Below are 20,160 nucleotides of genomic sequence, written 5' to 3' on the forward strand. Positions count from 1 at the left end.
CTAAATGGGGCCGGCTACATGGATCCTAAGAGGCTGTAACAGTAATAGAAATAAGAGAAGTAGAAGAGAGTAAAAAAGTAAAAGGAAAAAAAAAAAAAAGTACAAAGGAGTGAAAGGAAGTGAAAAGATAAAATAAAGTTATTAAACGAAAAAGTCTAAGCATTAGTCAAAGCAGCATCCCAGGAACATCCCCCTATATGGTATGACTAGAACAAGAAAAGGAAATGACCATCATAGTGCATTATCTACGCACTTGGAGATACTATCTGCTCTTGCAAGCAAGGTGGCAAGACTTCTTGGCCGAGTTCGATATGTGTATCGAGTATAAGCCAGGGAGTTAACTAAGCTTCCGATAAGTCGTTTGCTATCAAGTGTAACCGCCTTCTCTACAGCTCTATAGAGTAAGTCAGGTTGGGTCACTCACTCTAGCGCTCATCTACCCCTGCCCTAGCAAATAGACTGACCTTTGTAGCCTCAAACACCGTTACCATTAATAAAAGAGCGTAAACCTTATGCTTCCAAAACTGAATGATTGGTCGCTTAAAATAAAAGCTCCCTTGTGACACAAGACTGAACTTGGAAACATCTCCACTGTTTTGCTACTGATGTGCTCGATCTTCTCACGCTAACGCCCTTGATATCCTGTTTCTTTCGAAACAACAGCTTAGGTGTTTACAAACTAACGTCTTTAGTTTTCCTAAACTAGTAGCAATCTCTCTTTAGACTGCTTGTCATCCCAAAGTCTCAGAAGATCAACACAAATTTAATTTATCCACCTTTGTTCAAGTCTAGCTTGTCAACATCATCGTCTAAGACGTCTCTCAACATATTTGTCTGATTCATTGCTCTTCTCAAATATCCTCTGAGAAATTTCGATGAAGGTGAAAGAACTACATGTGTCGATGTTTCCGGACAATCTTCTACCCACTTGAACATTCCACACCCACGATTATTAGCTTGCATGCCAAAACATGGATTTAATTTCTACCATATTTATGAGCTAAGAAAATAATCATCTACAATATCTATGTAGTGGTCATACACCAGTTGATTTTGGGCAACACCAGAATTGTCGGCCATTGTTTTCATCTGTTTTCGCTGTCCTTACTTTGCATTGGCCTTCTTCACATTCGCATAATCTTAGGGCCTCTATCTACATAAAAAAAAGAACATCCATTAGGACATATGTAATACTCCCTACCCATATTTTTTGTGTCTTTGCAGTGGATGTTGTACAACTGATCCCGCATTTTTTGCATTTAGTAGATTTGACAATTGGCACATTAGAAGCCATCTGATCAAGGTTCAAGATTTAGGAGAAACTAAGAACACTTTGATTATAAATGTTTAAATGCAATAACAAAACCAATATGATTCGTAATGTAGTCCTAGATAGGTAGAAGACCTACTAGGAGCCTGGTAGAGCAAACCCCCACAAAAAGGTGCTGGCCGATTGGGGCAGATTGGGGTATTTTAGGTCAAATCTAGGGTTAGGTTTATGAGAATAGGGTTGAATCATATATGGTTTTAATGGGCAGGTCTAGGAGAAGCTAATAGGGTAGGTTTGAACAAGGTTTAAAGAAAAATTAAAAATTACAGAAATTAGGGTTAGGGTTTCAGGTTTTGGGTAGAATTTAGGTTAAAACTGGGGTTTGAACTTGGAATTAGGGCAAGGGGCTAAGGTTGAGTGTTAGGAGTAATGGGAAGGGTACTCGGCTGTAATATGGTGTAGTTCTAATGGCTGAATTGGGCTATACAGTATTTAGGGTTTTCTTTTGGGGTTCTATAGAGACAAGACTAATTAGGGTTTGAGTGGTTGGATGGAGCTGCAAATTAGGTCAAGTGAAGGAGCAGATGAGGGGGGGGCTGTGGTTGAAATTTGGTTGGGATTGGATGGAGGAACAAGGCTGGACAGAATTTAGAACAATTAGGGTTTATGGGGATCAATGGGTTTTTAATGGAAGAGACAATGTGGATCGATTAGGGCAGGTGGGGCTTGGTTTGGAGGATTAAGAAGAAGAGGGGAATGCTGAAACAGTAAATAACTTACTGGTTCAAGGAGTTCTTCAATGGCAGCAACCTTGAACAGCTTTGAAGATGAACCTCCCGATCTACAAGATGCAAGGAGTCACTGGAGATCCACTAGCCCTTCAACCTTGATATGACTCACAAGGGGAGTCTTGATATGACTCACAAGACAATCTCAGAAGAGAGAAACAGCAGCAGCAATAGCCAGCAACACATAAACGAATTTTTTAAAAACTTTAATTGGTGGGGAGCCTCTCCCACGATTTCTATTAATAAGGGTCTAAGGGCCACAATCCTAATACAATTTAAAATCCTCTCTTCCAAAAACGTGGATGGAGTGTGACTTAATGAAATATCTCAAAGTTAAAAGTCCTAACTACCCCTATTACCTTAAAACACTTAAAACTCTTAAACTGAGAAGATTCCTCATCAACCAATAGGATATAAGATCCTAATAATAGCCAATAGGAACACTTTACTTAAATTAGACCAACTTAAATTGAACCAATTGGATGCAACCAATTTGAACCGGTTCAATTAAAGACATAAAAATAAAACTAAGTATAGAACTGAAATAAACTAAGTATAAACTAGTCTAAGGCTCCTACTTAAACCTTATGATCAGGGGGGCTTATTCAGCTCATGGAGGCTTGGATCTACATCAACTAGTCTTTGGTTTTCCTTTTCCTACGAGGATTCGGTTGATGCAAAACATATCTCTAACAAAAAAGTACCTCTATTTCTAATGGGATTTATTCCATGACTGAAGCAATCGAACCTAATCATACAGATGGAATTGGCTTATTGATTTGACACAACATGGGTAGCAAGAGGTTATGGATGAATAGATAAACAATCTCTGGTCCTAATGGTACTAATGTAATTTGAAGATTTTTAAGTTTCGAGTCAGACCGGTCTCCCTAGCTAATCTAGTGCAGAGTAAACGGATTAGAATAAAACCATTTATTGTTAGATTCTATTTCTACTCACTTCATGCCTTTAATGTAGCTGACAAATTATTATACAAACAAACTCAATGGATAAAAACAGAGAAGGAAAATGGGAGAATGATTAAAGTTAAGACAAGGATTTTTGAAAGCAATGGACAAATTATTATACAAACAAACTCAATGGATAAAAACAGAGAAGGAAAATGGGAGAATGATTAAAGTTAAGACAAGGATTTTTGAAAGCAATGGACAATGCAGGTCTAAGAACATATCGGAAACCATATGCAGATTCAGCAATAGCAGTTGAACAGCAATCTGACACTAGAACTACACAATAATACAAAAAACTAAGATCTCGAAGTAGTATAGTAGCACTAGTAGTAGGACTTTTAGTTGAATTGAAAGGTTAAATTTTAAAAACAGAATCTGAACTAGAACCTTAACCAGTTAACTGAATCAGTTGAATCACCTTCCAACTTTCTCTTCTCTATTCCTTGGAAAAATGAAATCCATTAAGTTCATCTGATTACAAGAAATAATAAGATGGAAATTGTATGACATTTTAAGGATTTTAGGGTTTGGGGTTGAGAAAAATGGGGAAATGAGAAAACCTCTGGTTTGTGGAACAGGGATAGGGTGAGCAACGGTTACAGAGAGAGAGAGAGAGAGAGAGAGAGAGAGAGAGAGACGAGCTTCAAATGTAAAGAGCAAGAGTATCAAAGCTACCTATTAATTAAATCAATGGAGTTGCACAGAGAGCGACAAGCTTCAATTGTGCGTGCGTAGCTTGGAAAATGGAGTCGAGATTCAGTAGTCGATTTGTCTTGCAATGGATTCGAGTTTTAGAGGAGTTTCAGCTGTGAGAGAAGTGTTTGCGAGAGAGGCCAAGCGTGTGTTGGAGGAGCCAGATCCGTCGCAATGTGGATCTTCTTGGAGCAGATGGGAACAGTATTAGATCGCTTCGCAGCATGGTGAGGCTCTATAGGATCTTTTTGGAGCAGGGTACTCCGACAAAGCGAGATGGTAAGAGCTGCTGGGGAAAGCGAGAGGAGTGAGAGAGGTTCGCTCTGAGAGTGGGAGGAGTGGTGGCGGCGCATGTTGCAGATCTCCGACAGCTACACTTGCGAGATGGTGAGAGCCGCTGGGCGAAGTGAGAGGAGTCTGAGAGTGGGAGTAGTGATGGACTGATCTGTGGTGGCGGTGCAGGTTTCAGATCTCTATCATCTCTGTTGCGGACTGATCTGTGGTTGCTACGCGAGTTGCAGATCTCTGACAGCTACTCCGGCAAAGAACTTTGCAGTGAGAAAGAGGTTCACCTCTCTCAGAGAGGGAGGGGAGTGGAGAGAGGAAAGAGAAGAGATGATCTCGCATTAGGGGAATAGGTTTTTTTTTTTTTTTTTTAACTGGCCGTTGGATTTTTGAGTGACCAAATGTCGATCTTCGAAGGGGAGAATTGAGGGAGAGAAACTGAGGTAATAAATCCTCTCAGGAAGATTCCTCCTCCCTAAGCTTGATCTTTAAAATCACAGCTCCACGTCACCTCCTCAAGTTCCAAGATGAAGAATCAAGTGATCTCTTCTTAAAAACATCATCATTTGCAGTCTAAAATGCATTCCTTAACTCCTTCACCCAACACAACCCAAACTAAAACCCTCTCAAGAAGCGTACCCAAAATCCAAGAGAAAAACCTCTTCAAAGAAAGCCCTCTCCCTCTCCCACTCCTCGCTTAAGTTAGGTTATTCACTTTTTCCCTCTTCTTTCTAATTTCTTCAACAACAAAAATGACAAGGATATGAATGCAAGAATAATAGAATACTACTACAAGTTTGATTCTCTTCAAAAGTCCTTTAGAAAAGACCAAAAGACCCCTTTGACCAAGTCTTGCTTCCACCTTCAACCAATAGGGATCAATGACAAAAAGAATATTGGAATATTGGGTACCCTTGTCCCCTAGAAATTTCCACTTACCCATGGTTTGACCATTAAATTACCATGCAACCACTTAACCAAATTAAGATTACCCTTTTACCCTTGTCTTGACCATAATATAACTTTGTTGCCCTTTGACCCATGTGATGTTACTTAAATGCCCCTGACAAAGAAGTTTGTTAAGATTTGATGGCTCTAGGAGTTGGATCTCTTCCACATCAGGTGAATAATTAATAGTTTGTTCAACGGTCTTGATAGTTTCACAGAAACTATACCAATCTTGTTTGTAGACTTCTTTGGTAGGGACTTTAGGCATTGTCCAATTTTGAAGGGACTGGTCAAGATCACCTATGAAAACTTCATTACTGATGATATTCTTGTGCGAACTAGGTTCGCCTACAAATCTCGAAGACATTGACCTATTAAGTCGACTCATGGTTATCGGTACTATCCCCCCATACAAATTGACCTCCTCTACACAACCAACTGTTAATTTAATCAATAGCAAACAAAAACATCTTAATTACCTAAAACAAGAAATAGCACATAGACATGTTGAACAAAAACTCTGCGACAAAGCCATACAAAAGCAAATATCTAATATCAAAGAACGATTTGAAAAAGACCTTTGTTCTGAATTTCCTGATGCTTTTTGGTTTCGACAAAAACATGTTGTTAGGTTACCTTATGATCCAGGATTCCTTCCTACCAAAGCTAGACCTATCCAGATGAACCAAGAACTTTAAGAAACTTGTAAAAGAGAGATACAGGACCTCCTTGACAAAAAATTAATCAGTAAAAGCAAGTCTCCTTGGAGTTGTGCAGCTTTTTATGTTAATAAAAATGCCGAAATTGAAAGAGGAACACCCAGGTTAGTCATCAATTACAAACCTCTAAATGATGCTCTACAATGGATCCGATACCCTATACCTAACAAGAAAGACCTGCTCCAAAAACTTTACTAATCTACTATATTTTCCAAATTTGATATGAAGTCTGGTTTCTGGCAAGTTCAAATCCACAAAGACGATAGATACAAAATAGCTTTTACTACACCTTTTGGCCATTATGAATGGAATGTCATGCCATTCGGCCTAAAAAATGCCCCCAGTGAATTCTAAAACATTATGAATGACATTCTAAATCCGTTTGGTAATTTTATAATAGTCTACATCGATGATGTCCTAATATTTTCCACATCCATTGAACAACACTTCAAACATTTAAAGAGCTTCTTTCACACTATGAAAATTAGTGGTTTAGTACTCTCTCAGAAGAAAATGGAATTATTCCAAATAAAGATCCGCTTTTTAGGACATTATATCCATCAAGGCAGAATTATCCCTATTGAAAGATCTGTTGCTTTTGCAGACAAATTCCCTGACCAAAGACATCTCCAACGATTTTTGGGCAGTCTCAACTATGTAAGAGATTTCATTCCCCAAATCAGTCATATCTGTAAAAATTTATACTACCGACTTAAGAAAAAACCTCCTCCTTGGACTACTGATCAAACTACAGCCGTTCAAAATATCAAAAAACTTGTCAAAGAAATCCCCTGTCTCCATCTTGCTGATCCTACCTTGTTAAAATAGTAAGCGATGCTTGGAATTAGGCTATGGGGTATACTTAAACAAGTCCAGGATGATAAAGAACAACTTGTCAATACGCCGGATTATGGAACCATGCCCACAAAACATTGCTTCCAAAGCAGATCTTTGCTCGTTGGCAAGTACTTTTATCCAGTTTTGATTTCGACATAACTTATATAAAAGGAGATATGAGTTCCATTCTGATTTCCTCCTCGTGAATTCTGCGGGGCCCAAAACCATTTACTGTCATTATGGTTCCTAAGAGCCTCCTAAACCCTGATCAAATCAAAGATTCTGCAAGCTTGCCCCTTCTAACGAATGATCAAAGTCTCTCCTTCCAAACAAGTCACTTTAAATATTCCTTTCGGCCAATTATAGCAACAGTTCCCTGACTAGTCCCAGGTCCTCACAATCAATTGCTCGACCAAGTTCTTCCACTACAGTCTCTAAACCAGACCCATCTCAAAATATTCCTCGGAGCCAATATGTCCAAAAGTCCTTTTATCAAGATCTTTTTACCCTTGATGAACAATTTACCAAAGGATGCAAATCTCCTCTTGAAGTTGCTCAAAGAGTTTTCTACCAAGGATAACATTTTTATTCCCCTAATAACACCAAAACCCAAGAGTTCTATGAATTTATCCTTGTTGATACAGACTCTGTCCGTATAAAACAAAATTCTGATAAAAATGATCCCCATCTAGTCTCCCATACTTCAGTAACAATCCTCCAAATCCTTAGCCCGAAAAATTGGGGTACTCACCCTCTCACTACAAAAAGATTCTCTCAAAATTACCAACCCCAAGACTATCACTATTTTGACTACATGGATGCTTGGCACCATGCATTCTTCTACCAAAATAGTAAGAACCAACATTCCTGGTTCTTTTGTTTTGACTATAAGTTTTCTAGCCCAATTCCCCATTGGTTCCCCCGATGGTGGGCCGGCTTTGGCCCAATTATTGATATCCTACCAGATCCGGTTTTTGAAGCCTTTCACATTTTTTGCCAACATACTGAGCAGATCCCTGAATAGCCAGACCTCCTCCGTTTCTTTATCCAATGTCACCTGGCATGGATCATGTATTGGGAGTATGCCATTGAACAAGCTGAAACTCCTGAATACTCTATCCCTATACTTATCAGAGGATTCAAAGTAAAATGGTGGGACAAATGTGACCTCAGCAAGTGCTCCAAAGAAACTCTTATCAAAGCCTTAACTACAATCAAACCTAAACCCCAAGATACTTTGTCCTTCAAATCTGGTAAGCGCCTACAACTTAAAGCCAAACAGGCTGAGATTGAGGCCTAGCTTGCAGCCTTACTGCCTTAGACACTGAAGAAGAGGATAAGGATGATAAAAGATCCAGTATTGGGTCCATTACACCTCACCTCCATGAAGGCCAATTTGCTCAAGATCCAGATGAAGGGCTAGAATTTATTAGCCAGCAATTTTCTTCCTCTTCTGCAAGATCCACTAGAAGGTCTATGGGCCAAATGGGCCAAACATCCAAGAAGGCTCCTGAGAAGCCTAAGGGCTAGTTTCCAAGCCCTGATGTTGGAAAATCGTCAGCCATGACGACATCAAACAAATGGCTAAGCAATTGACACACGGCTGATTTCTAAAGGCGTGTCTCGGTTACTATCTCTGATCATAGATAGCCAAGCCACCACTGGGCCCATTATAATACAGCGAACATCCTAAACCAAACCAATGAGGAAAACAATGTTTTTACACGTGGAATGCCTCGGTGCGGTTTTTGAAGTCCTCTCCAAGATCCATGGCTCAAATCTTCATCGACACATTGATGAATAGTAAAATAGTCAAATGTACTGTAGTACTCTAGTCCAAAATTACTTTCGGTGCCTCGAAAGTCAAAAGTTTCCGCCTCTACTTTCGGCGTGTAGGCTCCACTGGCCTCCGAAGTCAAAAGCAGCCGACAAGCCCATGTGCTCTCTGTCCAAGATTCCTTCCGGATAAGGTTCCTTTTTCGATGGAGAAACAACAAGTTCTCTATTTATAGACTACTTCGTCTCAAAACAAAGGGAGGAGAATTCGAGAGAGAAACCAAGAGCAGATCCTCTGCAACTCTTCTCTTTTCGAAGACTTCATAAAAAATAGGAACTAAGTAGTTCCTCAAGTTTTTCCTTTTTAAAATTTATTTGTAATCTTCCGAAGGAGAGTCTCCGACGGTTGAGCATCAAGTAGTCCTCTGAAAATTAAAGTACCCTTCTAAGCTTGTCTCTTAAGCTTACCCAGTTCACCCAACAGTACTCGTAAGTTAATTTCTATTCAAGTTCTCTTGTTTATATCAAGTTTCCCAGTCCTTTATTCTCTGCAAGTTTCAAGTCCTATGTTTACATCAAGTTCTCTTTGTTTCATGCTTGTAATTCAAGATCTCCTTTAATATAATATATCAAATTTTCTTTTTTTAATTTCAAATATTTCATATCTACTTGGCCGGCCCAGCCGCCTATTCAAATCACAACAGAAGACTACCTGCAAAATGGTAGATTGCTGAGGGTTACCCCCTCTGAGTGTGAAAAAGGGTCCATACTGGATCATCAACACTTTCTAGCACCCACATCACTGCATAATTTTATTGAGCATCCTGGTTAACCTATTGGTATGTAGGTTAACCAGGATGCTTAATAAAATTATGCAGGAATGAAATAATGTAAAGGTGTCTTGTGTGCGAAGCAGGTGCTGATGATCTAGAGTTGGATCCTTTTTCACACTCAGAGGGGGTAACCCTCAGCGATCTACCGTTTTGCAGGTAGTCTTCTGCTGTGATTTGAATAGGCGGCTGAGCCGGCCAAGTAGATATGAAATATTTGAAATTAAAACAAAAAAATTTGATATATTATATTAAAGGAGATCTTGAATTACAAACATGAAACAAAGAGAACTTGATACAAACATAGGACTTGAAACTTGCAGAGAATAAAGGACTGGGAAACTTGATATAAACAAGAGAACTTAATAGAAATTAACTTACTAGGCATCGTTGGTGAATGGTAAGCTTAAGAGACAAGCTTAGAAGGGTACTTGAATTTTTAGAGGACTACTTGATGCTCAACCGTCGGAGACTCTCCTTCGGAAGATTACAAATAAAATTTGAAACTTGAGGAACTACTTAATTCCTATTTTTTATGAAGTCTTCGAAAAGAGATGAGTTGCAGAGGATCTGCTCTAGGTTTCTCTCTCGAATTCTCCTCCCCTTGTTTTGAGACGAAGAAGTCTATAAATAGAGAACTTGCTACTTCTCCATCGAAAAAAGAACCTTATCCGGAAGGAATCTTGGACAGAGAGCACATGGGCTTGTCGGCTGCTTTTGACTTCGGAGGCCAGTGGAGCCTACACGCCGAAAGTAGAGACGAAAACTTTTGACTTTCGAGGCACCGAAAGTAATTTTGGACTGGAGTGCTACAGTAGATTTGACTTTTTAACTATTCATCAATGTGTCGGTGAAGATTTGAGCCGTGGATCTTGGAGAGGACTTTAAAAACCGCACCGAGGCATTCCACATGTAAAAACACTGTTTTCCTCATTGGTTTGGTTTAGGATGTTCGCTGTATTAGAATGGGCCCAATGGTGGCTTGGCTATCTATGATCAGAGATAGTGACTGAGACACGCCTTTAGAAATCAACCGCGTGTCAGTTGCTTAGCCATTTGTTTGTTGTCGTCATGGCTGATGATTTTCCAACATCAGGGCTTGGAAACTAGCCCTAGGGCTTCTCAGGAGCCTTCTTGAATGTTTGGCCCATGGACCTTCTAGTGGATCTTGCAGAAGAGGAAGAAAATTGCTGGCTAATAAATTCTAGCCCTTCATCTGGATCTTGAGCAAATTGGCCTTCATGGAGGTGAGGTGTAATGGACCCAATACTGGATCTTTTATCATCCTTATCCTCTTCTTCAGTGTCTAAGGCTGCAAGCTAGGCCTCAATCTCAGCCTGTTTGGCTTTAAGTTGTAGGCGCTTACTGTCGCCAGATTTGAAGGACAAAGTATCTTGGTGTTTAGGTTTGATTGTAGTTAAGGCTTTGATAAGAGTTTCTTTGGAGCACTTGCTGAGGTCACATTTGTCCCACCATTTTACTTTGAATCCTCTGATAAGTATAGGGATAGAGTATTTAGGAGTTTCAGCTTGTTCAATGGCATACTCCCAATACATGATCCATGCCAGGTGACATTGGATAAAGAAACGGAGGAGGTCTGGCTATTCAGGGATCTGCTCAGTATGTTGGCAAAAAATGTTAAAGGCTTCAAAAACCGGATCTGGTAGGATATCAATAATTGGGCCAAAGCCGGCCCACCATCGGGGGAACTAATGGGGAATTGGGCTAGAAAACTTATAGTCAAAACAAAAGAACCAGGAATGTTGGTTCTTACTAATTTGGTAGAAGAATGCATGGTGCCAAGCATCCATGTAGTCAAAATAGTGATAGTCTTGGGGTTGGTAATTTTGAGAGAATCTTTTTGTAGTGAGAGGGTGAGTACCCCAATTTTTCGGGCTAAGGATTTGGAGGATTGTTACTGAAGTATGGGAGACTAGATGGGGATCATTTTTATCAGAATTTTGTTTTATACGGACAGAGTCTGTATCAACAAGGATAAATTCATAGAACTCTTGGGTTTTGGTGTTATTAGGGGAATAAAAAATGTTATCCTTGGTAGAAAACTCTTTGAGCAACTTCAAGAGGAGATTTGCATCCTTTGGTAAATTGTTCATCAAGGGTAAAAAGATCTTGATAAAAGGACTTTTGGACATATTGGCTCCGAGGAATATTTTGAGATGGGTCTGGTTTAGAGACTGTAGTGGAAGAACTTGGTCGAGCAATTGATTGTGAGGACTTGGGACTAGTTGGGTGGAACTGGTTGCTATAATTTGGCTGAAAGGAATATTTGGGGTGACTTGTTTGGAAGGAGAGACTTTGATCATTTGGTTAGAAGGGGCAGGCTTTGCATAGGAATCTTTGGATTTGACTGTGGGTTTAGGAGGCTCCTTAGGAACCATAATGACAGAAATGGTTTTTGGGCCCTGCAGGAATTCACGAGTGAGGAAATCAGGAATGGAACTCATATCTCCTTTTATATAAGTTATGTCGAAATCAAAACTGGATAAAAGTACTTGCCAACGAGCAAAGATCTGTTTGGAAGCAATGTTTTGTTGGGCATGGTTCCATAATCCGGAAGTGTATTGGACAAGTTGTTCTTTATCATCCTGGACTTGTTTAAGTATACCCCCATAGCCTAATTCTGAAGCATCAGTTTCGACTATTTTGAACAAGGTAGGATCAGCAAGATGGAGACAGGGGATTTCTTTGACAAGTTTTTTGATATTTTGAACGGCTGTAGTTTGATCAGTAGTCCAAGGAGGAGGTTTTTTCTTAAGTCGGTAGTATAAATTTTTACAGATATGACTGATTTGGGGAATGAAATCTCTTACATAGTTGAGACTGCCCAAAAATCGTTGGAGATGTCTTTGGTCAGGGAATTTGTCTGCAAAAGCAATAGATCTTTCAATAGGGATAATTCTGCCTTGATGGATATAATGTCCTAAAAAGCGGATCTTTATTTGGAATAATTCCATTTTCTTCTGAGAGAGTACTAAACCACTAATTTTCATAGTGTGAAAGAAGCTCTTTAAATGTTTGAAGTGTTGTTCGATGGATGTGGAAAATATTAGGACATCATCGATGTAGACTATTATAAAATTGCCAAACGGATTTAGAATGTCATTCATAATGTTTTGGAATTCACTGGGGGCATTTTTTAGGCCGAATGGCATGACATTCCATTCATAATGGCCAAAAGATGTAGTAAAAGCTATTTTGTATCTATCGTCTTTGTGGATTTGAACTTGCCAGAAACCAGACTTCATATGAAATTTTGAAAATATAGTAGATTGGTAAAGTTTTTGAAGCAGGTCTTTCTTGTTAGGTATAGGGTATCGGATCCGTTGTAGAGCATCATTTAGAGGTTTGTAATTGATGACTCACCTGGGTGTTCCTCTTTCGATTTCAGCATTTTTATTAACATAAAAAGCTGCACAACTCTTAGGAGACTTGCTTTTACTGATTAATTTTTTGTCAAGGAGGTCCTGTATCTCTCTTTTACAAGTTTCTTGATGTTCTTGGTTCATTTGGATAGGTCTAGCTTTGGTAGGAATGTTTTTCTCAAGGAATCCTGGTTCATAAGGTAACCTAATAACATGTTTTTGTCGAAACCAAAAAGCATCAGGAAATTTAGACAAAGGTCTTTTTCAAATCGTTCTTTGATATTAGATATTTGCTTTTGTATGGCTTTGTCGCATAGTTTTGTTCAACATGTCTATGTGCTATTTCTTGTTTTAGGCAATTAAGATGTTTTTGTTTGCTATTGATTAAATTAACAGTTGGTTGTGTAGAAAGAGCAACGGATTTGAGGAGGTCAATTTGTTTTGTTTGGGCTGGTTCTAAGAATTCAAAATTTACTTGTCTTCCTAAGATTTGGGTTGAAATACCTTGGTTGGTTATTGTAAAAGGTTTAATTAATTCGAGGAATGGTTGCCTTAAGATTACTTCAGTATTTAGATCTTTTACTAAGATAAAGACTTGTTTAAGACAGGTTCCTTGGTTACAGATGTGAACATCAGAGAGTTTATAATTGACATTAAGCCTAGATCCATTTGCTCCTGTTAGTTTTTGTGTTGATTTTTCAAAATATTGTGTGGGGACTAGTCCTTCTCGTATACAGTTTAATTGGGCTCCTGAATCTATTAATGCAACAGTGCTTATTTTGTGGGAAGAAGATATTACAAGTGTTACATTTACATACCACTGTTGACATGAAACATTGTTGATAATATCAACAAATTCTGCTTCAATGTTTGTTTCATTGTTCGTTTGTGTTTCTTCTTCTTGGACAGTATTGGTCTGTTGGATCTTCTTCAATTTTGCTATATCAGCTTTGATATTTTTAATCTCAGTTTTAAGGTCATTGGTGGTTGCTTCTAGGTTTATGAATCGTATATTGTCTGATGTTTGTGAAGCAATGGGAGTTTTTCCAAATCTTTTATAAATTTGTTTGATATCGTAAGAGGTGGCTTTAGTTTGTGTGTTAGGTTTTGATAATTGCTGTACTAGTTCTTGGGCATGTTGAAGATATAATTTTTTGTTATTTTTATCTTTGATTTGATCAACGAAATTAAGAAATTTTTCTGGTTTGTCAAAATTCTTCATTCCTAGACTTGTGTGGATCATGTTAATAGATTTGGATTCTTCGGAATCGTTAGAATTATCACAAAATATTCCTTGACTACAAGTGCAAGGAGAGATTGGTTCTTCATTGTCTGATTCTACTTGATTAATTTCATTATCTTCAGACTCAATTTCTGAGTCGGATTTGATTTCTACTAAGTCAGCTAAAAGTTGGATTTTAGTATCATTAGGCATAATTAGAGAATTTATCTTTTTGGCAAGCCTACAGTATTTGGCAATGTGTCCTGGTTTACCACAATTGTAACATCTAGGCTTTTGAGTGGGTTTTGGTTTTTGGAATGATTTTTTAGAAGGTTGCCATGTTTTTCTCTTATTATCGGATTCTTTCTTTGGCGTTTGTTCCCTATTGTAAAATCTATGTCTAGATTTCCTAATATGGCGATGGGTTTTATGCTTTTTATGTGAGGTTTCTTTGGATGTAAACCCAAATTGTTCACAAAATCCACTTAGCTCTTTTTTATAAAATGTAGATTCTTTCCTGATTTGTTTTCTGAGTCTAATGTCTGTACACAAGGCTAGTCCTTCTTTGTGAACTAGACTTATAAGGTCTCCATATGTAATATCTTGGTAAGGAATATCGCCGTTGTTTTCGTCTCTTAATTTTTGTTTTAATTTTTCAGAAAACAGACTGGGAAGTCCTGTGATAAATTTTTCTTTCCAACATGGAAGATTTGCATCTTCCTTGGTTAGGACTTTTGTCATAAACGTGTCTTTATACTATTTGAAATCATGGAGTTTTTTACATTTGAGATTTGATAATTGTTCGGAGGATCTATCCTTGAGTCTGATAGGATCTCCTGGGAAATACTTAGTGATACTGAAAATAAGAGTATTAACAGCATCCCCGATTGGTTGATTATTGACTATGATGGGAAGGCCTGTTTCAGTAATTTGTATTGCATTTAAAATTGATTCCTTTTCAGCTTGGCTAAGAACATTATCCCACCATCCCTTGAGTTTACCAGTAAATCCAGAAATAAGTATTTCTGCAATGGCTTGGTCAGGAATTTCTTTGATTCGATGGGCATTGCTGACCATGGTCATTTCTTGAAGTTTATTGGCTAAATTGTAATCAGACATTCCATCTATGTTCCATTCATAGATGATGCCGCTTTGATAATTAGCTTGAGAGAATTTTTTTTTGTTTTCGAGTTGGAGATCTGGGTAAGTAGGTCTGGGATAGTAGTTTGGGGACATGTAGGAGCTGGTTATGGCATTAACTTGTTCCTCACTTGTCAATGGCATTTAAGTAATATCACATGGGTCAAAGGGTAACAAAGTTATATTTTGTTCAAGGCAAGGGTGAATGGGTAATCTCACATTCTCACTTTTGTCAAGTGGTTGCATGGTAATTTAATGGTCAAAATTCCACCTCGACCACCCCAGCCTCGTATCCGCATTTGATCGATTTTGGTTTTGGAATGAAAGGATGGCAGAGGAATATGATCTATGGTTTGCAATCAAGTCGATAGAACATGAGTGTAAGGTGAGCATGAAGGACACGGATCAATTCCGTGTTTATGATAGTTTTCAGAATCTAGGCTGGCTCCCAATGTTGTGGCCGGATGAGGCATGTTACCCGAGATTGGTGCGCCACTTCTATTGTAATATTCCCTTCACGAGACTATGGATAGTGATTTCCTCATCCTCCTCTGTGTAGGTCAAATTACAATAAAAGTGACGCACCAATCTCGGGTAACACGCCTCATCCGACCACAACATTGGGAGCCAACTTAGATTCTCAAACCTATCATAAACCCGGAATTGATTAGTGTCCTTCATGCTCACCTTACACTCATGTTCTATCGACTTGGTTACAAACCATAGATCATGTTCCTTTGCCATCCTTTCATTCCGAAACCAAAATCGATCGAATGCACCATTGGTAAGTGGTAATTTCTAGGGGACAAGGGTACCCATTATTCCTTTTGTCATTGATCCCTATTGGTTGAGAAGGGAGGAAAGACTTGGTCAAAGGGGACTTTTTTAGTCATTTCCTAGGGCTTTTGAAAGGAATCAAACTTGTAATAGTATTCTATTATTCTCACATTCAAAACTCTTGTGTGAAGAAATTAGAGAGGAGAGGAACTGAATTTTTGAGAGAAGGGGGTGGAAGAGAAAATCGTACGAGAGGGGAGAGGGCATTTTTTAAAGAGATTTCACTTAGGTTTATGAGCATTCTCCTTTGGGGCTGTGAGTGTTCTTCACTTGGGTTTTGAGAGAGTTTTAGTTTGAGGTTTAGCTTGGGAGAAGAAGAAGCTGAGAAGGAAATAAGGGTGTATTTTTGGATTGCATAGAAGATGTTTTGAAGAAGTCACTTGATTCTTCAACATTGGAGCTTGCAGTTGAAGTGTGGAACTGTGGTTTGAAAAGCTCAAGCTTGGGAGGAGCTATCCTCTTGAGAGGTTAGGTTCCTTGTTTCCTTGTACGATGCTCTATTTTCCTTCTTGATTCTTTGTTTTCATTTCTTCTTGCTGCAAAATTCTAGGTTAGTATTAGAGTCATCTTTTTAATTTAATTTTTGTTATGGGGTTTCAAAAAAGAGAAATAGAGGAAGAAGAAGAGATGTGGAGAAGAAGTGAGAGTGGGGCTGGGACAGCATGCCCAGCCGAGATATGGCTGGCTGCCACCATGGCCGGCCAGCCTCCCCCCATTGTTTGTGCGTGTGCGCGATGTGAGGAATGTTGGTTTGTGGGGTCTTTTGTGACCCCAGCCACTGATTTCAAAAAAAAAAAAAAAGAGAGAGAGAAAAAGAAAAGAGAGACAAGAAGAAAAAATGAAAAGAAAAGAAAGAGAAGGTTGAGTTAGAGGAAGAAGAAGATAGCCATTTCTATGGTCTAGTAAAATGGGGTATCTTTGTCTTTTCGTGAGATGTTTCCTAGTAATTTCATACGCATGTTTGATTTTATTTATTTTTGTTAGAATTCATGCCTAGGATTTATGTTATTATACATGCTATGTATGTTTTAGAATTTTTTGAAGCACTCTATGTTGGGTTTATAGCATGTTTATGGGGCTGTTTTGTGCTAAAATGAAAGAAGGGACCATACTATGACTCACATGCCGAATATGCTATTTAATATTATTAAGAATGGAATCATGTTTTGATGATTGAAGGAAAAGTGTTTTGATTTATGATTCTCAATGCTATGTAAGTTTTAGAGCTTTTGGAAGATGGGAGTTATGCATACTAGGATTTAGTTTATACCATGATTGTGGGATTGTTTTGTTTTAGTTGAGCATTTTAATCTTGAAAGCTAGGGGGCTGCTATGTAAGTTTAAAATCATGATTTTAGGGACTGTTATATACTGTGTAAAGTCTCCATCATTTTCTGTTGTATGCTATTACCTTTCATAAGTCAAGAAAGTTGAAGCTTGGTAACTTTTATGGGCAGTCAATGGTTGGCATCTAGGACCAGGTCCTGTGAATTTGGAAATGAAAAGATGTTACAGGGTTTTATTTTTAAATTTTATCTTTGTCTTCCCATTTTTTCGGTTCATTGTTTATGTTATTTGAGATTTTTTTTTCTTGTTTCTGACAGTTTGGTGCTTGCAGGTGCGTGATCTGTTATATGGAATACAAAAATCGTGATAAGTTGATTATCTTGCCATGCCAACACCAATATCATTCAAAATGCATCACACGGTGGTTGAAGCAAAATAAGGTAGTTCACATTGATTATGTCAGCACTTCATTTTACTATTTTTTCTGTGTAGGCAAGACAGGTCTGACCAGTGAGGCATGATATACCTGCTGGGATCCCTCCTCCTAAACCTGCCAGAACAGTGAGAACATCACAAAATCTCAAATCTTTGTACAATCACAAAAAACCAGTATGTTTTCCCTTTATGCAAGTTTGAACCTGTGACCCTACCAAGAGAGATGTTATGGACCTCTCTCCAAGATGGCATGCATCGAAACCAATATGTTTTCATTTCAATCACATCTGCAATGAGATGCATTACTGTTTCAAAAGATAACTATGATGAGTCAACTCAACCCTGACTCAAAAGTATTTTGATCATACTTCGACTAAAGTTTGTTGACTCAATCAGATTGAATCCCCCATATTGTTTACTTGTAACCCAAGCCAAATTGTGAGGCATTGCTGCCATTCCAAGAAGCCAGAAACCATGTAATAAGGGGGAGAGAATCTTAGATCATTTAATTGGTACTGAAAGTGACTTTCCCGTAGCCAAATAAACTGTTGTACAGATGAAGTTAATGTATACACATGTTTCGATGAACTTTCAGGTCGAGTTGATTCAAATTTTCAGGTTTTAAAACCAAGTAAAAAAAATAGAGTATGAGCTAAAAAGTAAACTAGCTTTTCAGTAGATAAGACCAATGCTTTATGTTGGAACCGCTTCTTCTAAAAGGCCGACCTTGTAGGAAAGGGAGGAAATAATATGTATATCATACATGAGCTCTAACATGGTGGACTATCTAAAGAGGGACACGGGTGGATAAATAATTCAACACTTGCCCGCTCCCAGAGGGACATACCGTGACCCCTGCCTGCTCTGATACTATGTTGGAACTGCTTCCTCTAAAAGGCTGACTTTGTAGGAAAGAGAGGAAACAATATGTATATCATACAGGAGCTCTAACACAGCGGACTATCCAAAGGGGGACACAAGTGGATAAATAATTTAACACTTTAAAACCTATGTAAAAGGTTAACCAAGAGGGGGGCCCGGTTTGTTGCAGCAAATTTGCCCATTAAGTCCAGGCAGATTACATGTTACCTCTCTTAAATGTTTACTAATGTTACCAATGAAGAGATGAACTATTTGAAGTTTTGAAACTACGGAGCAATAGAGAAGTGATTGTCTACTGATCCCCCATCAATCAAGGGGCTAAATAATGCCCCCTTTTATCGAGAAGTTTAAAGAATTTGTCTGTCCTTACAAAAAAATCCAAAATCAGTCATGCACCTAACCAAACCATTCACCATCCAAGTCTAACTGGTTCAAAATAAAACCAGATATCTTGGACAGTTTGTCTTGGTTATGATAACTTTAGATCAATAACCAAATGACGTGAAAATGTGATTGGGAGAGGATGAAGACTGTCTGTATGGACTGAGTTTTAGAGCGGTGGATGAGACTTCTATTCATTAATTACCTCATCTCAAGGTAAAAAGAAACTAGTGGAACAACATATGGGCCATGCTTGAAATTATTTCAATGAAACATTGGTGGTGAGGAAATTTGTTGTTGTTGGGGGGGGGGAGGAAGTATTATGAGGTTGGTGAACTGGAAGCCCAGCCGGCCAGGTAACTTATTGATTCTGTAATTTGTACAAATTTTTCTATTTTTTGGAATTAGTGAAGCAGTGGATAAACTACATGTCAAATGTTATCAAGTTTTTCAATTTAAAACAAGAGAAATTGTTAATGTATTAAAAAAATTCTAGATGAGTCATCGTTTCTGAGAAGCTACTCTAGTTGTTGTTGAGAAAATCACTATCATTGATGTAAAATACTGTCTGAGTAAGTTGTGCATAACCTTAAAGTTCTCTTTTAATTGTATAAAATATTAGCTCATTTTGACCACAATCTGGTTCAAATTTCCAAACTGATACTCTTTAAACAGTGCAGAATTCCCAATTTGATTACTGATAATGAAAGAAAACATTAAGTTGTATGATCACCTACCTTATAGTTACTGGTTATCACTTAATAACTCCATATTTTTGGTTATTGCTTCATGTTCAGTCCATCAATGAAGCCAGGAAGCAACCTATACCTCTTATTCCTTGGTTGGTGTTCCCAACCAACAAGTAATAAGCTAGTGACTACAATTGTTGCACATCATAAGGTGTGAGCTAGGAGGCTTCTCACCTCACTGATCAACATTTTGTGAAGTGCTCACTCTTGAATGTAGATTCCTTTCATTCCATGGACTTTAATCTTATGGAATTGGTGCTTCTTTTGTTTCAGGCATGTCCAGTGTGCAATGAGGAAGTATTTGGGTCTTAACCCTGGAATATTGATATTGGGTAGCTGTGGATCATATTTGGTATGTAAAACATGATGGTTCTTGTAGTTCCAACTTATGTTCAGAATCATGGATTAACTAATGATATAATTTGACATACATATTGCTTGGTTCGGAAGTTCCCTCTTGTCTGTACTATGTTAATGAAATATCTGGTGTGACCGGTGTTAAATTATGTACACTGGTCTTTTGGGTGTTTTATTTATTTTTTATTTATGTATTTATGAGCAAGGGTTGAAATGTAATTAGGGCTGTGACACTGTTCATGTGAACAGTGTCTCCCCTTGTAATCTCTTTTATTATTATTATAAATAGAGAGCTTGACTGATCTCATTGATCATTCAAGCATTATTCCACAAACCTGTTTTGTTAACATGGTATCAGAGCCAAAATTTC

At 38.2% G+C, this 20,160-nt stretch overlaps 1 protein-coding gene across 3 annotated transcripts in view; it reads left to right on the plus strand.

Annotated features, from left to right (window-relative positions):
• Positions 1–19,871, plus strand: part of LOC122672035 (E3 ubiquitin-protein ligase BIG BROTHER-like) — a 42,185-nt gene extending 22,314 nt beyond the window's left edge. For all 3 annotated transcript variants that reach the window (XM_043869547.1, XM_043869552.1, XM_043869557.1), the window contains exons 6-7: positions 17,318–17,426; positions 19,707–19,871. In XM_043869547.1, the coding sequence (XP_043725482.1) occupies positions 17,318–17,426; positions 19,707–19,745 (148 nt within the window). In that variant the 3' untranslated portion in view covers positions 19,746–19,871. The remainder of the gene's footprint in view (positions 1–17,317; positions 17,427–19,706) is intronic.
• Positions 19,872–20,160: the final 289 nt, after the last annotated feature.

Source organism: Telopea speciosissima, chromosome 1, assembly GCF_018873765.1.
Source record: "Telopea speciosissima isolate NSW1024214 ecotype Mountain lineage chromosome 1, Tspe_v1, whole genome shotgun sequence".
NCBI classification, from domain to species: Eukaryota; Viridiplantae; Streptophyta; class Magnoliopsida; order Proteales; family Proteaceae; genus Telopea; species Telopea speciosissima.